Genomic DNA, 14,046 nt, shown 5'->3' with positions numbered 1-14,046 from the left:
TAAAGTTAAAACAAAAAAACCCCGACGTTTTAAGTCCCGGGCTGGGGCGCCGAGCGGTCGCTCATGAAGTTTTCAGCAACCGCTCGGCGCCCCTCACTCTCCGTGACTCCGTCACTGTGCCGGCGTTTCATGCTGAGCGCCGGAATTATTCTGGAACTCAGCTGTGAAGCGCACACCGTGGCAGAGCGGGAAGACGGACGCCTCCCGCTCCCACCGCAAGACTCCGGCAACAAGGTAAGTAAGGATAGGGAGAGGGGGTAGATAGTGAGAAGGGGCGGGGGGTAATAGTGAGAAGGGGCAGAGGGGGGAAAGGCAGTGAGAAGGGGCAGAGCTGGTAGATAGTGAGAAGGGGCAGAGGGGGGAGATTTTTTTTCCTTTCTTTTTGGGGGGATGGGGGCGCCAGAGGAGTAGTCCGCACAAGGCGCCAGAACACTTAAGGCGGGCTCTGATTAAAGCTATCGTGAATACATTTTAAGCTCTATTAATTTTATTGCTTGGGGCATGATACCTTTATAAAGCACCTTCATAACTTAAGTTTATAAAGAATGTAAAAGAGGGTAAACTCTGATAACTATGTCCAGAGATGGTCCTTTAAAGATAAAATATTTCATAGAAACACTGCTCCCAAAGAAGCATATTTCTATAGGAGAAGAAAAAAAAGGAGAGGAGCTTATACAAACTCCAAGCAGATCAATGATGATCTTCACAGCTACTGAAGCGTTGCAGAACTCATAGCTCAACAAAATCCTGCAAATTGCTCCATTACTCACCGCATTGCCAATGTTTATATCGTGGAAGGGAATAGTTTGTTGAGGACCAGACTTAATTAAAGCCTGTAGCACCTATTTTCTGCAAGTGTTGCTTTAGATGAGGAATGTAGTGTAGACATATGGAACTTGTACAGAATACAATTCTAGTGTTATGGGGGTTTTTTTACATGAAAATCTAAATAATTTAAATATTGTATTTTACAACTCTCCAGCTTTGTTTTTTTTTATATTCAAACAACATAGTAAATATTGGAGCATCACATCAATGCCAGGCTTGATGCCACTGGGCAATAATTCTCAGATGCAATGCAGTGGTACCATCTGCTCCTCTTTTTATTGCCAGTTGAAGAAGCTACAAAATCCTGAATCCGTTTCAGAGTCTGATTGTTGTTTCTTATGCATGAAAACCTACAAGTGTTTCATGTCACAGAAAGGTCAGATGAAAATTAAAAATAACTGTCTGCTTAGCTTGGCCAACTTTAATGAATAGTCGGAGTAAAGAAAGCCATATCTGACCAACATTGCACCTGTATAGCCACATCACTGTTTGTAGAGTCCTATATTTAGGGTTGGTAACTGGCAATGGTAACAATTAGATTTGTGCCTCAAATTGTAAGCTTGCAAAAGCAGGACCCTCTTCTTCCTCTTCTCTAACAACGAGTATTAAAATATGTTAAACTTATCGTAAATTTAGTTTGTTTTGATGTTAATGCTCATTTCATCCTGCATCGGTTGTGATTGCATTACTGAATATTTGCACTATAAGTAAATGTAACATTTCACAAGACTATTAAACCATCTATACCTTGTGTACCCTGATTGCTGGCAGGAGTCAGACATTCCACATCTCACAAGCTGACTGGATTCAGAGGCGATTCTTGACCTACAATCTTATCACCTATTTATTTGTATTTAATCCATACTTGCATACATTAGTCAGATAATGATTCTCTAAAAATGAAATAGGATCCATGTCACATCAAAAGTGTTTGTGCCAGTATGCAGAACAGCAACCAAGGTAGTTAGGTACAAAACTGATTCTGCTGCCATGTCTGAAAAGGGGTCTTGGTCTGATTGGCTCATTATATTGTTTGCTATAATATTGTGAGTGCCTAACCCCCTATATGTATATCTGCCATTCAACACCTGCAGCAAATAGAGCCTATTACATTAATCCTATATTTTCTTTTTCATTTCGAACACAGTAGAAGAGGTACAGGGATAACAGGTACAGTTCCACCTTAAGTTTTAGTAATGATCTTTATTTATTGAAGGACAAGACCAAATGTAAGCAAACCAGACCACTACGGAAAAAGTGCTATATCTGTGTTTGCTGGCAACTCACCAGATATCTCCTCCAGGCACTGTTTGGCGGTCTTACTGTACGATGATTCACTTTTGGTGGGGCTAGTACAAGAGTCAGCAGGTGGTAAAGCACTGCTGTCATTTTCTGAGTGCGCCCTGCAATGGAGAAGATTATTTTATATTTATGAGCAATATATTAGCAGGGAACAATGCTACTGTCAGTTTCATACAATCTTAGGATAACATAAAATAAAATGTCTATGAATTAAAGCGTTACATTAATAATCGTGTTTTGATTGTGGTTGTGGAAAAAAAAGGCAAGAAAATGAATTTGTAGGGATGTTGTCATAAATAATGCAGAAGGGAAGTACTGTTATTAGAAGAGATACAAGACTCTGGAGATTACACTGTTATCTCACAAAAGCACCAAACCACTTGAACATGATTGCTCTCTTTAATGTCTGTTATAATGTTCATAATCAGCTCATGCAGATAAATGTTTACCATAAAAGAGCAAAGCTCAGTAGTGGAAGCCTTTAAGATGTTGGCATTTCAAATCCTGCATATTAATACGAAATGTAATTTTTGGAACAAGGAATTACTTGCATGTCTGACAATCCCTGCAACCTTTTAATGATGATGGACTGGACAGCTTAATCAGCTGCCAGAGGATTAGCAAGAGTTCTCCCACATGTATTGTGACTGCCAGCGTAAACCGTGCAGTCATTTCACCCAGATACAGTAAGCTTGGTGATGTGCGCAAACACATAGAAACTATTAGATGGAGTTAAAAAGACTACATATGGCACCTCCGGCTCTAAATTATTAATGGTTATAAAAATAATGTAATAAATTATGATTTACAAAGTATATGCTGGTGCTGGTCAGCATCATTCGTTAATTAACCTGCACCAGTTGCCATTTTTTACTGTGTGCACAAAAGCATGGTCAAGGACAAACAAGATGCTTCCTAAAGACAAGCATAGTGACATTTTCACATCCTATGGTATACTGATAATTGTTTCATACTATTTCTGTCAGTAACAAAACAGATTCGGTCACTCATACCGTAATACCGATTGAAATAAATACAAGGGTACGGTGGAAGGGATTTAGAGACAACATCAACTAAGTTTTTCTGATAATGGGATGATTTACATCAACACAAGCGAAGACTTACAGTCTACAAGTATAACAAGACCGGTTTGTTTACCTGTAGATGAAAGGTGCCACGGTAGCAGTATTGGGGTGTGTGTACTGCTGTTGAGGGAGCTGAACAGCTCCATTCCCTGTGAACTGGACACTAGCACCAGCTGTGCCTGTTGAGGCAGGATGGATTGTGGACGAAGTGGGTACCTTTGCTTCTGATGGCGTACTTGCTTTCTCACATGACATATTTTTTTGCGGTGACTGGGTCTGGCTCCCTTTTGTAGTCCTATTTTTTTCTGGCTCTTTTGCAACTGCAGGACCTGGAGGGGTGGTCTGCTTTGCTGCAGGCACTTTTGATCCAGGTTTTGGTATCCCACTAGATAAAGGTATCAAACTTTCCTTTTTAACCGCGACAGATTTATTTCCTTTGGGAATCAAGCTTGCAATTTTTGAACTCTTTTTTGATCCTTCAGAGGTCTGTTCTTTTTCTTCTTTAGCAGATTTTTCACTGTTTGATTTGCTTTTGTCTTTGCTTTTGTCTTCTTTTTCTTTCGGTTGGGGCAAACACTTTTTATTGCTGATACTTTTGCTTCCGGCTTTGGGGGGAGTCAATTTGGGTGACACTTTAGGGCTGCTAAATGTTGAACCATCTTCATTTTCCCCACATTCTAATAAGGCCTCGTCCTCTTTAATGACCTCATTGGATGAAGACTGGGATCTCAAAGCGACCCTAGTGTTGACCAGTTTAAATTTTTCAAGCATTGATTTTTGCCCCGATGATGATGTTTTAACTCCTTCTGATAGAGGTGGCTTTAATCTGTCTGAAGATGGTGTGGGTGAGGTTGCGGGGCTGGGCTGCTTTACAGATAACATGGTATTAGTGGCACTGTGCTTAACATTCATGGATTTGCTGCGCCAAGGCTTACTTGCACTTGGAGAGGGTATGGCAGAGACCACTTGCTGACCAGAGCTTGTGGGGTATTGCACATTTCCATTCATGCCTGCTGGCTGCTGGGGGCCTTTAGGTGATTCTATAAAAAAGATAGAAAACATATTATGTTTGGCACAAGGATGTCACCAGAATAACACTTATGTATACAATTTTACCTATTACTACCTGGATGAGAGCTCAAACCAGTTAGTTTTAAGAAGAGAGAGGTATCTAAAATCCAGAGATGTACATGTAAATAATATTTTACAGTTTGACTCTGTCTGCACATGATCCTTGCAGTAAAAAACTTTAACCATTAGGTGGAAAAATCCACAATGAGCCCCTCACTAAAGAATGTGCTCTCCATTCTTAAAAATGAAACCCTGTCTGTACTTCATGCACATTTTCTTAGCTCTTACACAGTATCTACTGGCATTTGTTTTACACTACACAAATACTGGGATTATTAGTTTGATATCATTTCCTATATCTGGGATAGAGTCTGTAGGTTTTATTTTGAGATCTTTAGTGGTCATGGTGGGGACTGGGCACATACCTACTATATTAGCAGCTGCAAAGAGGGGACACACTTCATATTAACATCTATGTATTTAGAATGCAATGACATCAAAGTCATTTTTGGCCATATAGTGTATATGCCTATATTCCGTTTTTAGGATGTCCCAAAGTTGCTAAAGGGGGTTCAGCTTAATATTAGCTGCATTTTCTTTTCCAGTAAGCCTGTCATCATGTGAAAAAAGGTGCAGATGACTCAAAGTGGCAAGACCACAGTGCGAACCAGATCTTTTCATCTTCTGGGGCTGCACTCTTCATGTAAGGATATACAGCTCCTTCCTTCCACTGTTAAAGCCTGAAGGAGGGCCAGATCTTGTAGGACCCCAAAAACAAATCTTTGGTTTCACTCCAGGATTTTCACTGCAAATCCATATAAAAGCTTAATATCTGACTATGTTCCACACAATTTCAGCCTCCCATCCAAAATCTTTTTTCTGTTTTATTGTAATGGGGAGCAGTAGACTCTAGGCCTAGAGCATCCGAACGTCTTTTCACATGTAAATACATACATATATAACATACACTATATATACAAATTATATAGTTTAATGAGATTCTTCGAGTCACATTGTGTAAGCTTAAGACATTCATGTAAGACAAGCAGAGAGTGAAGCAAAAATGTATAAAGCAAGCACTGTCCCCATCTTGTGGACACTGAATACTAACAAGTGCAAAGTAAAAATGTATTGAAATTACTAACTTTGCCTCCCAATGGCAAATCTAAACATCATATCTGTCTTATTGAATAAATCATGACATAGTGTAATTTATCATGTGTTGTTGAGGTTGAATCCACCTAATTTTTAGACCTAGTAAGGAACATGTAATTGTTATTATGTTCTGGTATGTAAAAACCATAGAATTCAAAGAGGGTGTACTTACTTTTTCAAACAATTGGATAGATAGATAGATAGATAGATAGATAGATAGATAGATAGATAGATAGATCACACATACATACACGCATATACCAGTGCATAAGCTCATATCCTTTGTCAACATGCCTGTTATTTCTCATATTTAAGGTACGCAATTTCTTGTTTTACGTTGGTGTCATCATACCTTTTTCATTTCCATTTGCATAATGAGGTGGTTTATTTTTGTCGATGCTATTAAAGCTCTGACTTCTTCGATTTAAATTAGCTGTTCCCTGACCCTTGGTACTGCTGCCCGCAGCTGGCACCCTGGAAGGTCCTGGAAGTCTAGAGCCGCAAACACAACATAATGTTATATTCCAAAACAAGAGATTGTCGGGGCACGCATAGTATTGGAAAAATGTAGTATATTTAACAGTACAGAAATATTACCGATCAGTCCATTTTCTGATCACTTGAACATAAAATGAATATGGTTAATACAACAGTGGATTAAGGATCGTAGCCACAGAATGAATTCATATTATATAGAGGAGATAATAAGACAAATTGATTGTATGCACAAATTCTGTTGTTTATATTAAACTTATTGATGTGAGGTTACAAGCACAAAGAGACTGCAAACCAAATTGAATTAAAATACAAGAGCTCAATAATCTACCAAATCTACCAAAAATGTGAGTAACTTTCTCTCACCAAGTTAAACACCATTCTGCTTTAATAATGCTACAAGCTGGTACTTTAGACCCTACTGGCGTAGAAATGATTTACTACTGCTAATAATAATTAGCTTAAGAAATATACACATACGAGAGAACTTCCCAGGGAGGGCAACCTGGAACCCCCTTATTCTGTGGATACCACTTCATTCAAGGGAACATGGTTAGCCACATCTATATTATAGAAAGTGAGCAGAACCTGGGTGGGGAGTTGTGCCACCCAATGCTGCTTCTATGCCCCAGAGATTGCCTCTTCCAGAGACTTTGGATCAAACTCATCAAGTTTCCAGTTATGAATATAAACATTTACCCATAGGGAGCACTCTATCATAACAAAATACAGTTTAGAAGACATCAACCTATTCTAGCGGCATCTTTGCTGATCGTCAAGTTGACAAACCTGACAAAACATCAGTGTCTTTCCCTGGAAACCAGTTAAGAATAGTCAGTGTTACACCTAAGCGTGCATAAGGCATCAGTAATCAATGAGGTACCTAAGTCAACTCCAAGTGATGGTTCATTATCTGTGACCTGATCAGTTATGGGGGTGTTAGCTCAAAATTTTCTCTTCTCACATTTTATTGTCGTCAGATTCATGCCACATATGTCAGATGCTAAAGAAACTGTGTGGTATAGAGAAGGTGCCCTAGATTGCCAACCTCTAACTGTTGACTTGCTTTTATCTGATGTTTAGAGTAGTACTTAACCATTTTAATGATCACATTAACTGCAGCAGGAAAATATCCCTTTACTTAATTCACATACTGCTTTAATAGGATTGCATGTCAGTCCGCATGCTGTATATGTATTTATACACCATCATGGTGAAAGTTCTGGGCATTTGGCCATCAGAAGTCAACTAATAGTAAAAGAGTTAGTTTAATGCTGTTCTATTTGACCTCAGTTGTATTCCACTGTAAACGGTGCTAAGTCCTACATAATTCTACACAATACATTATGGGAATTACAGATCTCCAAGGTCTGGAACAGAAGGGGTCAATTTGAAATCATGGTCTTAACAGTCATTAGTCTAGCCTTTAAAAAAACACTAATATATTCAGCCTTACATGTATAATACTTTAAATATGTGGTGCTGTAAGCCAAATATATACAATTACTTAATTTTGTGAGAATCAGAAGATATTTAACCTTTTGGCACACAATGAGTTAAGTCGCATGCCTGAGGTTGAGAGTAGAAAACCAGTTCTCACTTCTCGCCACTGTATATGAGGTAATTTGTGCCATGGATAAAGTTTGAGTAAGCAAGTCAACCGTACCCACACGATAACTATATCTCTGCTTCCACCCCTCACATCCCGTTTTTCTGAGATCGAGAGCCAGACAAAAAACGAAATTTCTCCAGCCACAAAAGTTCTGTGGGCACAAGAGCCTTGACCTATACCCACACTTAGTAACAAGCTGCAAATTAAAAGACAGGCTGCAGAATCAATGACACCATTTTTTTTTTCGATTGCACTGTGGGAAAGTTCTGTAATGGAAAATCTAAGTAAAATATTAAACCATGAAAGGCTTCTGGAAGAGAGACGCTAAAATGTAACTAAACCAGCTACCTGAAAATAATTTTGCTCGTTTTATGGACCGTTTGTCCTACGGTTTATTCACAAATTACCCAGAAACTAGATAAACAAAGAAATGCATACCATAAAATCACTCAATTACAAGATTGGAATGAAAACGTATCAGATAAAGCATACTTAGGAAGTCCTGAACTTCTTCCTATTACAGAAGAGCTATCAGTTTTGGTTAGCTCATTTTTTAATTAAATTCATTTTAATGAAAGAACTATTGTAGCTCAGCTTCACCCTCTTTCAACATCTTAGATGTTATGAAGAGGATTGCGTATGCTACTGAATTATTGAATTTAAACTACATTTGAAACATTCAATGCCTCTTCTGTTAACATGGCATTTGGCTTGGTGCAAGAGGAAGCTTGGTGTGTCGCAACTATGTAAATTATGCTCGAAACAAAAGTACCAGGAAAGAATGAACAGCATTCATTATGGCAATATATTCATAACAATGCGAGATTCCTACATAACTAGCATACCTAGGAACTTTCCAAGGTAGGCTGCTCGGAGCTCTCCCTCTTCAGGGGAGGGGTTTCATGAGGGGGCAGGGCTAGCTGTGAGTGGAAGGTGTGGCTAGCTTTAATTGCGGGAGGCAGGCTAGGTCTTAATGGGGCGGGCCTAGCCCCATAGAGTAGGGGGGAAGCAATTAGGGAATGGACATGGCCAAACACCACTTTCCTGTCCAGAGATAGAGGAAAGTTACTGGGAGGCACCCAGGGAGGCAGTGCTTCACTCAAATTCTACAGGTCAAACCTGGAGAGTTCCCAGCTATATTAACGAGGGCGTTTGTGGATTATAGATAGAAACTGATATTGATTACAATTTAGGTCTTTCCAAAGTTGTCACTAACCATCTGAGACAGTTCAGAAATCTAACATCAGAAATGTCCTGACTTAGGACAGGAATCTTGTACAAACTACGTTAAAGAAAGTGTTCTGATAATTGTGTGCCATTATACTAAAGATTACCTGTAATCTTGAATATACCCTAAAACCATAGTTTCTGTAGCCTAAGGTAGAGGGGCCAAGGGCATGACCCATAATACAAAGAAAATTGAATGACCCAATGTATCAGAACCAAGTATTATAATGGATGGGTAGAGGGTTCACGCCAAAAACCACAGTTTACAATATGGAATCAAGCAATGTAGTTTTAAAGGGGCAAAGTTTGTTAATGTTTATAGTAAAACACAGTCATGGTTGTTTCTAAATTTGGTGGTCACAGCATAGCACAGCCTGTATCACATTATGTTTGATTTTTAGAATACCAGCAAGCTCAGTCGCTATTACATTAGAGAAGAGTGAAAACAACCAATAACATTAACATTCACTATATACAAATTTGACAATAAGATGAACACACAGCGAAACACATTGGCGCAGACAGAGAAGAGGGTCTATCTCCTGTAAACTCACAGCCTTGCATGGCCTGCCAATTCCAGAAGTGATGACAGGTTGCATGTCTGTTTACAGATGAACAGATGTTGTAGACAATGCTGTTTGCATTACACCATACAGGGACTGTTTTTAAGGCTCATGATGTATATCCTGTAAGTTGTAAAACACATGAACTGTGACCCAAACGGTTACTTTTGATGTAGCCAGCACACTGCCAGTAAAAGGGACAGTCTAATATCCCAGGCAGCCCCTCTAAAGAAGAATGCATATTAAAGTACGATGTGGGTACTTTAATATGCATTCTTCAAAAATGAAAAAGAAAAAAAAACATTTACAGACACAGATATTGCAGCCATGCTGCAGTAGCTGCCTTCTTCCTCCTTGGCCCGACATTTGTTGCCACTGAATGGCATGTACATCACATATCACATGCAAGGATATGTGTTCGACTGAACCCATCTCCTGCATTGCATTTAGCTGTGTGTGAGGAAAACGGTAAATGTATATGGGGAGATTTTACAAAATCCCCCCCAGACATTTGCAAACCGACACCACAAAAATCTAAAGGGGCTACAGAGGTTTTAACTTCTGTAACAGTTATTAATGATGAATAATATCACAGCTGATAATTTAAAATGATATGAATCTGTCGATGTAGGAATACATATACCGTGTGTGTATATATATATATATATATATATATATATATGTTAACTAATCAGGAAAAAGAAATACTCAGAATTTGTAATGCACAAACATATACAATAAGGAAAGCAAATATTAAGTATGTATATATTAAATATGTGTATTAAATATATATGGAAGTTGCTGTATTGGGTTACCTGTGTTGTGCAGACCGTTGCTCTCTGTGTTTGCACCACTGCTGACTTTGGGTATTTAATCATTCACCACAGGTATATACTGGAAAAGGCTTCGGTCAATTGCGCAAATGTATGGGTCGCCCTTCACAGTTAATATTAAACTGGAATGGTTCAACATTCCAATTTTAAAAGTTGGAGAATCAGATCTCAGAGATTCCTTTAAGGGAAAGTGTATTATGACAGGCTATTATTTTAATAGTTATTATTATTACATTACAAGCTACTAGAGAAATAATGAAAATTTGTTTATTGCAGAGTTTCTGAGAATATAACATTTGTACAACCCGGGGCACATGGTGTTGTTTCAGGAATAATGTTATAAATTAATATTGTTAACGAGGGAAATAGTTGCTTTTGGGAGGCCTTGCTGAAAAATGCTGCTTTAAGTGATACTTTGTTGGCAGATGGATGGCAAATATTGACGAAAAAAGACCTAGTAACTTTAAACATAATTAATAATTAGACCTTTTTTCCTGTTTCACATATTTCTTGCTTTCATATACATTGAAAACACAAAGCATTGAAAGAGAGTTTTGGCTACAGTCATTGTAAGACCAATAGTTAATGAAGAACTACCACCTTCCTTTTTCCATAACCTTTTTTGCAGTTGGTACAATTGCTTTGGATATATTCAAAAATCATAACACTTTTAATATATACTAAAAATCCATTTTAAAACACAGTATTTTTTGCTTTAATATAACTGTCTATATTTAAAATATATACTCACAAATGTTCCCCAGCTTAGTTAATGTGTTTGCCCATTGAAGGTTGCCATGTAGATGTCATCTAGGAGCCCCAGTAATGGAAGCTTATTTATTAGTAGTTGTATTTCTTTGTGGAAGGAGAGGTATTAAATATTGGTTTCTGCCCATAGCCCTTTGCACATACCCTTGGCTATACCCCAATCCCACAGCTGGCCTTCCCTCAGCTCTGGCTCTTAAATATGGCATTATTGCTGAGAAGTTCCCAGGTATAAATGTTGGTGAATCAGTGGCCTGTAGGGTTGCCACCTTTCTTGCGTAAAAATACCGGCCATGCTAATTTGCATAATTATTTTTTTATGCATGACATCACAGAAACATAATGTGCACCTACCTCCCCCCCAAATATTTCCTGTCACAGAAACATATTGTGCACCTACCTCCCCCCCAAATATTTCCTGTCACAGAAACATAATGTGCACCTACCCCCCCAATATTTCCTGTCACAGAAACATAATGTTCACCTACCTCCCCCCACAAAAAATATTTCCTGTCACAGAAACATAACGTGCACCTCCCTTCCCCCCCAATATTTCCTGTCACAGAATCATGTGCACCTACCTTCCCTCACCCCCAATATTTCCTGTCACAGAAACATAATGTGCACCTACCTTCCCTCCCCCCCAATATTTCCTGTCACAGAAACATAATGTGCACCTACCTTCCCCCCGAAAAAAATATTTCTTGTCACTGAAACATAATGTGCACCTACCTTCCCTCGCCCCCAATATTTCTTGTCGCAGAAACATAATGTGCACCTACCCCCCCAAAAAAATATTTCCTGTCACAGAAACATAATGTGCACCTACCTTCCCCCCGAAAAAAATATTTCTTGTCACTGAAACATAATGTGCACCTACCTTCCCTCCCCCCCAATAGTTCCTGTCACAGGATAATAATGTGCACCTACCTTCCCTCCCCCCCAATATTTCTTGTCACTGAAACATAATGTGCACCTACCTTCCCTCCCCCCAATATTTCCTGTCACAGAATCATAATGTGCACCTACCTTCCCTCCCCCCCAATATTTCTTGTCGCAGAAACATAATGTGCACCTGCCTTCCCTCCCCCCCAATATTTCCTGTCACAGGATAATAATGTACACCTACCCCCCCCCCCAATATTTCTTGTCGCAGAAACATAATGTGCACCTGCCTTAGTTTACTTTTATCAGTGCGGATGCTGCCAGACTCCAGATCGCTGGGGGAAGTGACGTCATGAAATTAAACATCACTTCCCCCCAGCGCTCAGCCTCCACCAATCACGCCGTCGCGGCACGTAGCGCTGCGCTAAAGACAGAGCGGCAGAAGGGGGAGCGCTCTAATGGGTGCTCCCCCTCCAGCCAATCACCCTGCCGTTCTGCCCTGCAAAAAAGGTTGCTCTAAATACCGGCTGTACCAGTGAAATACCGACCAGGTGGCAACCCTAGTGTTCTGTAATCCACCGCTCTGCTTTCTTCTCTTGGCACAGGTTTTGGTTTTGACAGAGATGCAACACAACAGGGGGACCCACAACACTTATAGATTATTTGTAGCATGATATAAGTGCACATAGGTGCGCACAAACTCACGCTTTCAATAACATATTCTACAAGTTATTCTGCAAGTTAAATCCAAAGCAGGATACATATGTGGGAAGGGCCCCTAAACACAGAATGCCGATGGGCCCAACGTCTTGTGTAATACCACTAGCTTGTGGATGTTTACAATAGGAAGTGTACTGCACTACTAACAAACTATACAGTATGAAAGTATGCAATATATATATATCACAAAATCATTCCATATTGTTTAACATACTGATCTTATACTTAACAGAGCTTTTTGTAATGTGTACAGGTTCTGCATAAGAACTGAATATAATTATTAATGTTCTTCTTCTAAATGGTCCTGCTTATTTCTGTACATTTATGAGATTTTTAAAGGCTAATGGTAGAAATGCAGAATTCCCTCTATGGTCCTTTATCTGTTATTACTTGAGCAAGATTGTTTTAATACAAGTAAAAAAAAAAAAATATTAAAAAATAGCATCATAACCCCTATGAGGGGGCATGTAAAAGTTACCAGTAGACTGCATGTTTTAATGCCCTCTTTAAGTGCTCTGCAATAAATTGTTCACCCCTATGACACTTTAGTAATTTAGAAAAAAAACTTCTGGGAAAATGAGGTAATGTATTTCAAACACACAATGCTTAGCATATGTGTGCAATCAGAATACCTGGAAAGTAAGAAAATACCAATCATATATTTAAATATTTGGGGCCCTGCGGATGGTATGTCTGTTAATACCATTATGTACATACACCTACTTTCTCTTGGCATTTTAAATAAAACCTGTTATTTTTTATCATTATTAAAATATTAACCTAATTCAAATTATTAAATGCTTTTCCTATTATGTTATGGAAGTGATGAATAATAAGCTATATAAAGTGAATGATGTTTGTGAACATGGAGTGAAGGTATTATAAGACCGCAAGGGTGTAAATAAACTGCATGTTAAATGTATGATAGTAAACTGACAGAATTAATGAACTGGAAACAGTAATACAGAACGCAAAATAGATGCAAAACATACCAAAAGCAAGCCCTAGGTAAAAACAGAACCGTTCTCTGTTGGGATTCTAAGCCAACCGGTAGACAACGTCCAGTGATGAGTTGATAAATACATTGATAATGAAAATAATTCTCACCCCTTTTAACCTAAATATCACAGCAAGATATAATGCTCACTGTGTACTGTACTATATATCACAATGTAGTCTAATCTATTTTGGTTGTTTAGGGAATGGACTGCAGTGAAACCCCGTGCGACTGAATGCCAGCTGCCTGCTATAAATCATTCTGTTATTTTAGGGTTTCTGACCCCTGCCATTTTCGTACATGATGAAAATACTGCTTCATATGGGACTTCTTTACTCTTGCATCAGGACACGTGGCATGTGTGTTTGAACTGGCGGCAGAAATCATTGTTGCACATCTATAAATTGCTCAATTGCAACATCTAAAAAAAATATTTACCTAAAATGAGGATTAATTTAACTGATACTAAAACATTTTACATATCCGATTTTTAAAAATATCACTATTT

General features: G+C 38.7%; 1 protein-coding gene across 5 annotated transcripts in view; it reads right to left on the bottom strand.

The window, feature by feature from the left end:
- LOC149302740 (neuron navigator 3-like) overlaps positions 1-14,046 on the bottom strand; it is a 251,034-nt gene that overhangs the window by 87,178 nt on the left and 149,810 nt on the right. For 3 of the 5 annotated variants that reach the window (XM_089482187.1, XM_089482184.1, XM_089482186.1), the window contains exons 7-9: positions 5,794-5,933; positions 3,289-4,255; positions 2,116-2,231 (exon numbers count right to left, since the gene is read on the bottom strand). In XM_089482187.1, coding sequence (XP_089338313.1) covers positions 2,116-2,231; positions 3,289-4,255; positions 5,794-5,933 — 1,223 coding nt within the window. Of the gene's footprint in view, positions 1-2,115; positions 2,232-3,288; positions 4,256-4,711; positions 4,715-5,793; positions 5,934-14,046 lie in introns of all 5 variants that reach the window. The other 2 variants (XM_089482183.1, XM_089482185.1) reach the window with 1 other exon arrangement.

This window comes from Sceloporus occidentalis, unplaced genomic scaffold (genome assembly GCF_023333645.1).
Source record: "Sceloporus occidentalis isolate IW3139 unplaced genomic scaffold, rSceOcc1.0.p SCAF_17, whole genome shotgun sequence".
Classification (NCBI taxonomy): Eukaryota; Metazoa; Chordata; class Lepidosauria; order Squamata; family Phrynosomatidae; genus Sceloporus; species Sceloporus occidentalis.
The sequence above is the reverse complement of the archived record's forward strand: the minus strand, read 5'-3'. Positions and strand labels throughout refer to the sequence as shown.